Raw genomic sequence first — 13,262 nt, 5'->3', positions numbered from 1 at the left:
AGTGCCTGGAGCCAGCAGCAGGTAAGGGGAGAGGCCCTGGCCAAAGGATCGTGGTGGAGGGCCTCCTAACAAGGGCCTCTTGGCCTGCTAGGCTGGGCCTGCTGACGAGGGCCTCCCGGCCTACTGACTGCTCGTTAAGGACTGCTAAGGAGCTCTTTCCGGGCCCTGCTAACGAGCTGGCCAGCCCCCACCAGCCCCACTTGATCTGGCTGGGAGCTGTCGCCCAAGACCACCTTAAGCTGACTGGCTGGGGTCCAGGGGAGGGGACCCTTTCAAGGCGCGTTCTTAGGAACGGGCTTTGAAGCTAGTTAACTAATAATACTTTCCTGCCGAGGAATTAAGATCACAGGGAAAGCCCCTCCCCGACTACATGCCAATCAAAGAAGCTTGTTTGTTGAGCAACAAGGTGGGGCCTTCTCAGCAGCAGCCCCACATCTGTGCATTTAGCCCCTCCACTCTTGATCCTCATGAGGCAGCTGAAGACGGTTCCATTTAGGATTGTGTTTGACTAATTTCGTTTTTACTTATTGGCAGTAATAATTGAGATTTTTAACTGTCATCTTGTATGTGTTTTATAGCTTCTTTTATTTATGTCATGAGCCTCCTTAAGCGCCACAAGGTAGAAAGGCAGTTAATAAATGTTTTAATTATATAGAATACCTTTTTTTTAAAAACCTGTAAAGCTTAAAACTGCTCAGTTTGGTTGATGTCACAGATACCAGCCAATACTTACTGACTTGTACACCAGCTGCTTCCATTAAAAATTTTGCAAAATGTTTTTGGAGCTCAGCTCCGAAGAAGACAGGTATGTTTGTCCGGAGCAGCGTGCCGGTGTTTTCAGAACAGCCCTGCAGCTCTGAAGATATTGTTTGTGTCTTTATTGTGAAGTGAGCTTCTCGGTAGAATGGAGATTAGTGCCTGGCTTTCCCCACGCAAAACATACCAGTTGTCATTTTTTTTCTCCCCCTTTGAAAATCTCCCCATATCCTTTTAACCTGGTTATTGCTATGACTTTTGTGGAGGGAGAAGCCTCTTTCCCCCCTGTTTTCTATTATTATTTTTTTAAATAAACAGTTGGTTTTGCATTTTAACATTAAAAGGATTAGGTCGACACGCCTGTGGAAAGGATTTCCCCAGTGGATTAACTCGTCTTGCAATTACTAGGTTGTAGAAGAGGCCCCGGCTCTGTTCATGCATTCATGCGCGATGCACTTGGCCAGGAAGGTAGTGCTCCATGCTTCCAAGCGGCTCAGAGCCCAGCACGTCGTCATGTTTTATTTGTGAGCGAGTGCGATGTTTAAAGCATCACACCTGAACCCAGAAGCCCTGGTCTCCTATCCCTTCCCATTAGGTGGGGCAAATCTAGGAGCAAGAGAGAGATTCCCAGAGTGGGTCTCTGCAAAGCCTGCCTTTCTGTCTCTGGTACTTAGTACTGCTAGCATGCCAGGATTCCACAGCTGTCCGGGAAAAAGCAGAGGATGTTGTCTTGCTTCGCTTTTTGAAAGTTTCTAGATCTTTATGACCAGGAAGCTATGCCTGAAAGCATATCTGCTTGGAGCATATCTGCTTGTTTGACAAGATGGAATTTTGAGTAAGGCATGTAACAAGGGCTTTCAGGTATCAAAGTGCTTTGCAAACAGGAAAAAATCACACAATTGCTACCCAATGGATTCTGGGGGGGGGGGGGATCACCACGTTGGTCTGAAGCAACAGAACAGTTTGAGTCCAGTGGCACCTTTAAGTGTCACCGGACCTGAACTTTGTGCTATTTGATTTTATGGCATGTTATTTTGATTAAAACATCCATTAGCTGCCTTGCTTCCTGATGGAACTCACAGCAGCTTACAATCCAGACAGATCTATAAAATCGAATACATTAAGGAAACCAAAAATGTAAAATCAGAGGTTAGGAGGAGGGATGGGCATGAACTGGAAAATCCTGGTTTATTTTTGGGACTTGGGGTGTTCCCAGGCCAAATCCCTGAACTCAAACGATCCTGAAGCCCCAGAACAGATTGGCTGGGTTCAGGCCGGTCCATTGTGCCTTCCCCTGTTTAGAAATGAAATGGAGTGCCAAAATGGCTGCCAACCATTTAAAATCTCCATTTTGTTTCCCTCTATTTGGATCACCTCTGTCCGACCCATGGGGTCGCGATGGGTTGGACACGACTTCGGCAGCTAACAACATTTGGAAGGGGAAGAAGAAGAAGAAGAAGAAGAAGAAGAAGAAGAAGAAGAAGAAGAAGAAGAAGAAGAGTTGGTTCTTATATGCCGCTTTTCTCTACCCGAAGGAGTCTCAAAACGGCTTACAGTCGCCTTCTCTTTCCTCTGCCCACAACAGACACCCTGTGGGGTGGGTGAGGCTGAGAGAGCGCTGATATCCCTGCCCGGTCAGAATAGCTTTATCAGTGCCGTGGTGAGCCCAAGGTCACCCAGCTGGCTGCATGTGGGGGAGCGCAGAATCGAACCCAGCATGCCAGATTAGAGGTCCGCACTCCTAACCACTACACCAAAGAAGCAAAACAGAGGTTATAAATGGCCTGAACCCTGAACCCAGCTGGACAAAATGTCTGGGAAAAGTTTGTAGAAGGCACTTCCTCTGAACCTAGGTTTGAAGGGTGTCAGGGTTTAGATTGCCGCCCAGGGGAGGAATGGCTGGAGGTTGTTGGCTAGTTCTCAGAGGTTGTTGCTAGGAGAGGTTGTGACTAGGTCTCAGAGAGTCGGGGCATGCCACCCCTGACAAGTGAACCCAAACCAGCCAAATTTCCTTTATTTGTTTAGGAAACTGGGGTTTGGGGGTCTGAAACTGGCTTGGACTCACCAGGGACAATGCAGAAGGGTGCTGCAGCTAAAGGATCTTCCAAGGCTAACGAAAGTACAGCGCATTGTGTGCTAACGAGCTCATGCTACAACATATACGTTAGCTTTTACAGTGCCACAGAACTGTCCAGTTACAACAGCAAACCCCCTGTGCTGCTGGTTTAACCCTCCTTTGTATTTTCTGCAGTCACTTGTTTTATCATCTTACAGGTGGGGGGGGGGGGGGCATGCAGGCCATGTAGTCCAAGCCCCTGCTCAAGGCAGGATCAGCCTAAAGGGAGAGGCAGGTGGAACAGGGCTAAAAACACATCCCCCACCAGTTTAGTCTCTTCCTCTTGCAGCCTTTATTAAAAGGCCAGCTTCTCTCCCCTCCCAGCTCCGTTTTCAGCCTGCTCCGTTTCATCTCTCTTCCAGACCTACGCAGCCAGCCCCTTCTCAGACCTGTTCCAGGTAGATAACCCTGACCCGCAGCCGAAGATCGACGGAGAAGAGGGCTTGATCTGGGTGATCGGGCCAGTCTTGGCTGTGGTCTTTATCATTTGCATCGTCATCGCCATCCTTCTGTACAAAAAGTGAGTGGCCGTGTCAAATATTTGTCAATCCAACCTGTGCGTGTTGCCTTGGCTTTGCTGGCTGTCTGGGGGGCATACGGAGTTCCTGCATTGTACAGGGGGGTGGATTAGGTGACCCTGGAGGTCCCTTCCAACTCTTGTGATTCCATGAGTGGCCTTGTGCTTTTTGGAAGAAATACCCTTCAGAGGATTAGAGGTTTTTGCTTCAGACATTTGCTGTGGGGAGGTGGGTAGGGGTGGTGCTGTCCCTTGCAAAGCTGAAGAGTGAGCCCAGCATCCACCCCCACCCCCACCCCAAGCCATGCATGTCACAGTTCTGCACACATCCAATTGTGCAGAGTCAACTCCACCTGAGTCTTTCTTTTCCAAAATGAGATTATTACGAAAGTGATGTATTACGGAAGTTCCCCCCCAAGGAAATGTCCATAATAACATTCAATTTTTTTTGTAATAAACTCCCGTAGGACAAGGTTTCCCTAGAAAGCACCTTGGTAACCAGTGGTCACCACTCAGGGATCTCCTGAGAACATTTACACTGACCCACTGAGAAGATATCCTTTTAGCACAGTACTAGAACAATAACAATGTGACAGGGTGAAAAAGTGCCTAATAACCAACTGTGTTGCCCCATGAGGTCTAGCCTGTAGTCATAAGGAATCTGGGCATGATCTTTGATGCCAACCTGTCAATGGAGGTGCAGGTCACTCAGGTAGCTCAGCTCGTTACCAAATGAACCTACCAGCACAATACCTGGCCTTGGAACACCTAGCCACAGTGATTCATGCGGCCTCCAGGCTGGACTTCTGTAATGCACTCTACATGAGTCTTCCATTGACACTGATCTGGAAATTACAACTGGTCCAGAACATGGGTTCATGGCTCCTCACTCATACACCATGAAGGAGCCACATCTAGCTTGCCTTGAGGCAGCTGTTGGCTCTCAGTGGAATTCCAAATCCACAATAATTATTGGTACTGACTTTCAGGGCCGTCTGTGGTCAGGGCCGAGCATACCTGAGGGACCGCTTGGTTGACTATGCCCCCCAAAGGCCACTAAGACTGTTCAATGCAAACTACTGATTCCTGGCCCAAAAGAAGTATGTCTAGCCTCAACCAGAGCCGGGTCTTTTCGGTCCTGGCCCCACCCTGGTAGATTGAGCTCCTGGAAGAGCTAAGCAGTCTGACGGAACTGAGTCAGTTCCGCAGGGCTTGTAAGACTGAGCTCTTCCAGTGGGCATTTGGTTGAGGCCATTGAACAGCGAGATGACTTCCGTTAAACTCCGTCTGGGCTCCCTCTTTATGGACACCCCTCCTAAAAACTGAGACGCTCTTAAATGGATTATTGGCATATACAGCTGGCATGACTGTTTTTTCAATGAGGGTTTTAGAGTTTAATATTGTGTGTACATTTCATTTATTATGTATGTTTTTATGAAACTATGTTGGAAGCTGGCCCGAGATGGCATTTTGGGAGGAGCGGGGGATGGATGGATGGATGGATGGATGGATGGATGGATGGATTGATACAGACAGACAGACAGACAGACAGACAGACAGACCCAAAGAAGTCACAGCTTTCGATCAAAAATAAATAAATTGTGTTCGGCTAGGATTTGGGAGACCCATGATCGAATCTAGTTGCCCACTCTCAGTCAAGCCTATCTCAGAGGGATAAAATGGGGAAGGGGGGATGTATAAGCCACTTTGGGTCTCCACTGGGGAGAAAGTCAGAGTACCAAAGAGGTTAAACACTAAACAAGTGGGCCTTCCATGTGATTGAGCACCCAGCTCACACTGGACATTGACTGCATGTGGAAGAAAGAGGAAGTAAGACAATTCCCACCACCTTACGTGCAATGAAACACCTGTAGGAAACGTGAGTGATAGTGTTATGTGGAACAAGATCCCCTGCCCCTCAGACTTCCTGGTTTGTTTATTTGTTTATATGTTTAGCAAACAACTAAACCTGAAAACAGATTTCAGGTAACCACCTCATGATGCTTAACCACCTCATGATGCTTAAAGCAAATAGCAAAGGTCCTCCCCACTTTCGTGTCCAAAAAAAGTGATCCTTTGTCTTAGACAGTTCAAAGGGAGGCACAACCAGAGGAGGAAGGGTCAGCTCTAGGAGGATCTAAGACAGTAAACAGGCTCATGAATGGAAAACATGGGCTGTCAAGTAAGGGCCCTGACATTGCATCCATCTTCAGTCAAAAGGAAGACCTTGAGTTGCATCCCAGAGCATACAGATAAACAGTGTCAGTGTTCTCACAAGCATGCTCTAACCAGTAGACAAACTGTCCTTTGTGGCATTCAGTGTAATTTCCAGATAGCCTTCAAGGGTTGCCCAACATAGAGCACACTGTAGTAGCCTAGCCCTGCAGTTACAGAAGCCTGAAGAAGGATGGACAGTTCCATCAGGCCGCGGACAGAAGATACTTTCTCCTCATTGGCTGAGATGCTTGGTTTTTGTAAGGGGACACTAAGGGAGGGTTGGGAATTGCTCCTCCCATCTACTCCTTGACTAATCCTCACATTTGTCTTTTCTCCCTCCTGCTTCTTTACCGCTTTCCTGAACAGCAAGCCAGACAGGTAAGAGTTTAAAAGGCTTGGGGTCTGCTCTGGATTTCTGGTACTGATGGTAGCTGGAGGTGCTTTGGGAACTGAAGTGCAATAAACAAAATAAATATAGCAATAAAATCCCCAACACTGAATTGCTAAATTGTTGCCAGTGCTAAAAATATGCCAGCCAGGTTTGTTCATGATTTATTTATTAAATTTATATACCGCCCACCCCCGAGGCTCAGGGTGGTTTACTTAAAACATAGCGGAACAGAACAATACAGAGAATTGGTAGCCATTATTAGTACTAATAATAACAGTAATAACAATAGTACAAAATAGTACAGTTGAACAATGGAACAATAATGAGAACAGTAATTCACAACTGAAGCGTACCGATGGACCCATGGTTGAGAGGCAGGGAAGCTCAGGGGCCCAGTGGAAGGTTTTGCCTGGCTGAAGGGCTCCCTTCTTCAGGCCTTGCAGAACTGCTCTAGTTTTGTTAGGGCCCTGATTTCCTCTGGGAGCTCGTTCTACCGGTTGGGGCCAGGACAGAGGAGGCTCTGGCCCTGGTTGAGGTCAAGTGAGCTTCCTGGGGCCAGTCAGTTGTAGGTGGGGGAGTGTGAGGCTTTTTGAGGAGTGTAGGCAGCTGGCCGTGAGTTAGCAGATGCAATGCCAGTCAAGTAAAAAATTGCATTTTACCGACTTCACCCCCATCTTATAGGCTCTCAAATGCATTTTTTTAAGAATTCATTTTTATTTCTTTATTACATTTGTATACTGCCCACTCCTGAGGCTCAGGGCGGTTCACATAGAATGCAAAGGAACAATACATTGAACTTGTTTTTTGGTATCAAATAGAAAGGTAAACAACCCGCCTCTGACACTGGTGCTGTGCAATGCCAGGTCAATAAACAACAAAACCGCTATGCTGCAAAACTACTTTGCAGAGCAAAGAGCGGACCTGGCGTGCGTGACAGAAACCTGGACCAGGGAGGGGGAGACAGTTGCCCTCAAAGACCTAGCCCCTGCTGGGTTCTCTGTCCTCCACCAGTCCCGGACAGCGGGGCGGGGAGGAGGGGTGGCAATCCTAACCCGAGAGGCTTTCTCCTTTAGAACCCTTCCTGCGCCGTCAATACCAGGCATTGAATGTTGGCCTCGGATGGGGATCAACCGAGAGCGTGGCCATCTGGCTCGTGTACCGCGCGCCCAATGCACCGCCAGACGCCCTGCCTGCCCTGCTAGAGGCGGTGGCGGCCTGGACGCTACAGTTCTCCAGTCTACTAGTCCTGGGGGACTTTAACGTCCATGCTGAGCTACTGTCCTCTAGAACTGGACAGGACCTAGTGTCAACCATGGCAGCACTGGGGCTCTCGCAATTTGTTGTTGGCCCCACCCATCAAGCAGGCCACACCCTGGACCTTATTTTCGGCGTAGGTTTGGATGTGGATCTGGTCACAACAACAGCCGTGCCATGGTCAGACCACTATGCTCTAAAGGCTCGGCTAAGGCTTCCACCACCTCCTCAGTTGGGCGCCGAGCAAATTTTAGCTCGCCCGCGGAGACTTATGGATCCAATAGGATTCCTGAACGCTCTGCGGGAACCAATGCCTCCCGGCACTTCTCTCAATGGCCTGGTCAGTGACTGGCATGACAGACTGCTGACTGCCATTGATGAGATAGCTCCCCGACGCCCTCTCCGGCCCCGTCTCAAGCGAGCCCCCTCGTACACCAAGGAGCTTCGCGACAAGAAACGGGAACTGAGACGGCTAGAGCGAGTTGGAGGAAGACTCGTGACGAAGCCTCGAGAACATCTTATAGAATGCAGATGAAAGCCTATGAGATGGCGGTGAAGTCAGTAAAACGCAATTTTTACTCGGCTACCATCGCATCTGCAGACTCACGCCCAGCTCAATTGTTTAAGGTAGTTCGATCCCTCACTGCCCTGATTGAAGGGCAACAAAACAGTAGCCAATTGGATATCAGCTGTGAGGCATTTGCGAGTCATTTTGCAGACAAAATCTCGACGCCACGACCTCCCTCCAACCTTAGATACAAAAAATGAACTAGAGGCCCCTTGGCCGTCTTTGGAGAAAACTATGAGTAACTTCAGACGACTCACACTGACCGAAGTGGACAGGATACTAGCGACAACAAGACCAACTACATGCCCACTAGACCCTTGCCCATCCTGGCTCTTAAAAACAGCCGGCATAAGAATAAAGGGCCCCCTCCGGGAGATAATCAACCTATCTCTCACAACAGGAGAATTCCCGGAGGGTTTGAAAGAGGCTGTGGTACGTCCACTGTTGAAAAAAACATCTCTAAATCCACAAGAGCCTAACAATACAGGCCCGTCTCGCACCTAGCATTTCTGGGCAAGATGATAGAAAGGGCAGTCGCAAACCAACTGACGGAGTACCTGGAAGAAGCTTCGGTCCTCGACCCATCCCAGTCTGGCTTCCGGCCTGGCCATGGGGTAGAAACAGCGCTAGTCGCCCTGATGGACGACCTCCGTCGCCAGTTGGATCGAGGCGGGTCGGCACTGCTGATATTATTAAACCTCTCAGCGGCGTTCGACACAGTCGATCACGAGCTTCTAGCTCGCCGCCTCATCGATGCTGGAATACAAGGGACAGCCCTTCAATGGCTGATCTCCTTCCTTCAGGATCGTGGACAGAGGGTTGCAATAGGAGAGAAAACATCAGACCGCCGGCAACTTACTTGTGGAGTCCCACAAGGAGCGGTCCTCTCTCCTATCCTATTTAACATCTTCATGCGCCCTCTCGCACAACTGGTACGGAAGTTTGGGCTGGGTTGCCACCAATATGCAGATGACACCCAGCTCTTCCTCCTGATGGATGGCCGCCCTGACTCTCCCCCAGAAGCATTAGCCAGCTGCCTGGAAGCAGTGACGAGATGGCTCAAGCAGAGTCGTCTGAAGCTCAATCCTTCAAAGACGGAGGTCCTGTGGCTAGGTAGGAAGGGCCCATGCGAGGAAGCGCACCTGCCTACCCTGGATGGCGTGCAGCTCTCTACGGCTCACTCCGCCAGGAACCTAGGCGTGATTCTGGACGCCTCCCTCACAATGGAGGCCCAGATCACAAAGGTAGCGCGGCTGGCATTCTACCATCTCCGCCAAGCCAAACTACTAGCGCCCTACCTGGCCCCGGAACACCTAGCGACAGTGATCCATGCGACGGTCACCTCTAGACTGGACTTTTGTAACTCGCTCTACGCAGGCCTGCCCTCAGCCCTGACCCGGAAACTACAACTGGTTCAAAATGCAGCAGCCAGGATCCTCACAGCAACACCGTGGAGGTCTCATATCCGGCCTATTCTCCACCAGCTGCAATGGTTACCAGTTGAATTCCGGATCAGACTAAAGGTTCTGGTTATTACCTTCAAGGCCATACGCGGTCAGGGCCCAGTGTACCTGAGGGACCGCCTCCCCGCCTATGCCCCCAAAAGAGCTCTGCGCTCTACTACCACCAACCAGCTAAGGATCCCTGACCCTAAAGAAGTCCGCCTGGTCTCGACCAGGGCCAGAGCATTCTCTGTTCTGGCCCCCACCTGGTGGAACGAGCTCCCAGAGGAGATCAGGGCCCTGACGGAGCTTAAACAGTTCCGCAGGGCCTGCAAAAAGGAGCTCCTCTACCAGGCATTTGGCTGAGACCAGACGTAATTAACAGCGATCAAAGGGCCCCTGCTCCCCCCCGCCCCCCTCAGAATCCCATCAATAAGCCCTGGACCTGTTTGTAGTACTATATTGTTATACCGTTATATTGTGCTGTTATTTTGGTTACAATTATTAGTTATCAGTTATACATGTTACAGACTGTTTTATGTATTGTTCTCTGTTATGATGTAAACCGCCCTGAGCCTCCGGGAAGGGCGGTATATAAGTATGATAAATAAATAAAGAAATAAAGAAATACAGAAATGGTAATAATAATAATAATAATAATAATAATAATAATAACAATTTAACAGGATAACTGTCAGGTCCATGGTCCAGTTCAGGTACATAGATTCCTGGAAGGGTGGTTCAGGGTCCTAGTGGGTGTAGTTGGTTCCGGTCAACCTCAACCTAATGCCTGGCGGAAGAGCTCCCTTTTGCAAGATCTGTGGAACCGTTTTAGTTCTGCAAAGAACCTGATCTGGGAGCTGGTTCACCAGGTGGGGGCCAGGACAGAGAAGGTTCTGGCCCTGGGGGCCAGGGTTCACTAGCCAGTTGGAGGTAGCCAAGCACAAAGCTCTTTGAGGGGTGTAGGCCGAAAGGTGGTCCTTCAGGTACACTGGGCCCAGACCACATATGGCCTTAAAGGTAACTACCAAGACCTAACGCCTTATCCAGAATTCGACTGGTAACCAGTGCAGTTGTTGGAGGATGGACCGGATGTGACCTGAGGAGTGGAGAGGTCACCACTGTTGGGATCTGGATTATAAAATGATGCATTGTATGAGGAAGGCAGGTAAGGAGAAATAGGTTCTTCTCCTGGAATTTGATACTAGCCTAGGGATTGGATTTGCAGTTGGTTCAGAGGAATGCAAACACTATAAGCCCTACTTTTCTTGCAGGCTATTTGAGTCCGAGGATGGATGGGTAAAGGTTGGGCTTACTGAACTGTTGCTTTAATGAATGGTTTCAATTCTTACTTTCGTTTATCTTAGGTTTTTGTGGCCTGGTATTGCCGAGGGGGGTTGTTTGTGTTTATAGCTTTTACTATCTTTGTGTGTTTTATGATCATTGCGTGTGTCGTTTTTCCCTATCTTCCATTTTATGGTGTCTTCAGTGAACAGAGAGATGAAACATCTATCAATATAAACAATGTAGGCCAGTGATTCCTAAACATTTTAGGGCTGCCGCCCTTTTGGCTACCAGATCACATCCCAGGTCCCCCCCCCACACACACACACAAACCCCCACACCTCTTTCCTGGTGTCAGGGCTACTGCAAATTGCCTATACTTTTATATTGCCTATACTTTTTTTTTTTTTTTTGGTTGTTGTGCAATGGCCATATTTTAGTCTGGGGGAGGGAAATACATAAGTTCTTTGCACAAGTCATTTGTAAAAAGCCATTTTGGGTCCCCATTAGAAAGAAAGAAAGAAAGAAAGAAAGAAAGAAAGAAAGAAAGAAAGAAAGAAAGAAAGAAAGAAAGAAAGAAAGAAAGAAAGAAAGAAAGAAAGAAAGAAAGAAAGAAAGAAAGAAAGAAAGAAAGAAAGAAAGATAGATAGATAGATAGATAGATAGATAGATAGATAGATAGATAGATAGATAGATAGATAGATAGATAGATCTGCCTTTTGTCTCTGTGTGAGTCTCTGCCCTAGACATGAATCATGACATACATACAGAACAATGAAGTTTTTGCAGCTTGTAGTGTTCTACCTTTCTTGCTGCAGGGATTGTGAGGTTACCAGCAGCACAGCCCTAAGCATCACTTAGAAATCCCTGTGGCTGAGCATCCTTTTTAATTTCTCTTTGTTTTTCCTTCCCATTCTTTCTCCTCCTCCTTCTCCTCCTCCTCATAAGTAAACGGAAAGACTCTGAGCCAAGGATCAAGTGCATGCTGAACAATGCCGAGATCACCCCCCACCATCCCAAAGATCCCGTGGAGATGAGACGCATCAATTTCCAGACCCCAGGTAAACGGGCGGCAGGCTCCTCCTGCCACGGGGCTTCACTTAGGGGACTTCTAAGAAAGACTCATCCACCTTCAGTAGCAGCCAGCGAGGACTGGTGGGAGGGGGAGCATGGCCCTGCTTTTTTTTCCCTGGCTGCCACTGCTGACCCACAGCACAGTTGCCAAGGCGTGGCCATGCAGTGGTATGGCTCTGCCGTGTCACAACATCCATAATCTCAACAGGTATGTGTGTATTGATGTGTGTGTTTCACAAGGACGGAGGGGAGCGCAGGAGGGCTGCAGAATAAATACCTTGGCCACGGAGTCTTGCCAATGTCAGGCTTTGAAAAGGAAAGCAAGATTCTAGACCTTCTGGCTGCGAAAAAAATGCCCCCTGAAGTGTGTGAGTTAACACCTGTGGAAGCCAGACAGGAAGGCTGGAAGGAGTTTTCCAGTGCCCAGATGGTCCGCAGAGCTCCTGGTTCTCCTTCCAGGGATGACCAAAGATTCTGCAAGGTTGTGAAAAATGCAGTATAAAATTATGTTAAAGGATGGGGGGATGCCAGGCTTTTTGGTCAGAGTAATTAAATACAGGCTGCTCAAATTCAACTAATTATCTCAGTGCTGAATATGAATTACCCGGGTGGAAAATGTTCGTCAGAGCAGGCCTCTGTTCCCAAGCAGTTTCTTGGCGCGTTCACGGCAAAGGGTGCCCTGGCTTCCTGCCTTGGAGGTAACCTGGAATTTCAGCAGGCTCCCCCTCTTCCCAATCAGGCAACGGAAGCACCCAGCTCTTGCCCTTGGTGCTGGGAAGCTCCAGCTGTTCCAGGAGTGTCACTCAGCACCCACTGGATGGGGTTCTGTGGGGTTCTGGCCTGCCCTGGGTCCAGACAAAATCATTGATTAGTGCCTGGAATCTTAGGGAATTAAGTGGAGGCAGGGTCTCTTTTGTGATTGCACTGGAGAAATGGCAGAATATAGAACAAGATGCAGAAACTTGGTTTCATTATTATTGTTGTTTTTAAATAAGTATAGAAGAGCCCTGCTTGATCAGACCAGAGGTCCGTCCAATCCAGCTTCCCTTCTCATGCAGCGGCCAACCAGTTCCTCTAGAGCAGGGGTATTCAAACTGCGGCCCTGCGTTTGCTGGCAGGGGCTCCTGGGAATTGTAGTCCATGGACATCTGGAGGGCCGCAGTTTGACTACCCCTGCTCTAGAGGTTCAGCAACAGGGCCCTGGGATTCAGAGGCTGGCCACCTCTGAGCATAGTGGTTCCCCAGACACAGAGACATGCTCCAAAACAGTCCGTGACTAAATCTCAAAAACCAGAAGCAGAATTGAAGTAACCTTGCTAGTGTCAGATGAGTGAGACTTGGAGTAGCTCCTTTGCCCTGAGATCCTCCCCCAACAGAAGATCTTATTTAAAGTACTGCCAAATAAGCCAAAAAAAATTGCAGCATGAAAGGTGAATTAGAGCAAATGTACTTCATAGGTGCGGTTTATGGAGCAGGTTTTGATTTTCACTGGTGTAGGAATGAAATTTCCACCCCCAGCCCTGTTCCCAGAGGAAGAAACGTTTGCTAACCTGTGCGGGGTCTGCAAGGCTGTGGGCAAAGCCGTCTTCAGCATCGACAAGCATTTCTTCCCTCCCACACCTCTCTGCCTCAGACCCTGCCTG

The 13,262-nt window shown here is 48.7% G+C and overlaps 1 protein-coding gene across 1 annotated transcript in view; it reads left to right on the top strand.

Moving 5' to 3' along the window:
• Positions 1-13,262, top strand: part of PTPRS (protein tyrosine phosphatase receptor type S) — a 257,496-nt gene that overhangs the window by 190,223 nt on the left and 54,011 nt on the right. Inside the window, exons 20-22 of the mRNA XM_077332102.1 lie at positions 3,235-3,392; positions 5,973-5,984; positions 11,494-11,606. Coding sequence (XP_077188217.1) covers positions 3,235-3,392; positions 5,973-5,984; positions 11,494-11,606 — 283 coding nt within the window. The remainder of the gene's footprint in view (positions 1-3,234; positions 3,393-5,972; positions 5,985-11,493; positions 11,607-13,262) is intronic.

The sequence above is a fragment of the Paroedura picta genome, chromosome 4 (assembly GCF_049243985.1).
Source record: "Paroedura picta isolate Pp20150507F chromosome 4, Ppicta_v3.0, whole genome shotgun sequence".
In the NCBI taxonomy this organism is placed as follows: Eukaryota; Metazoa; Chordata; class Lepidosauria; order Squamata; family Gekkonidae; genus Paroedura; species Paroedura picta.
This window is presented reverse-complemented; position numbering and strand designations above follow the sequence as displayed.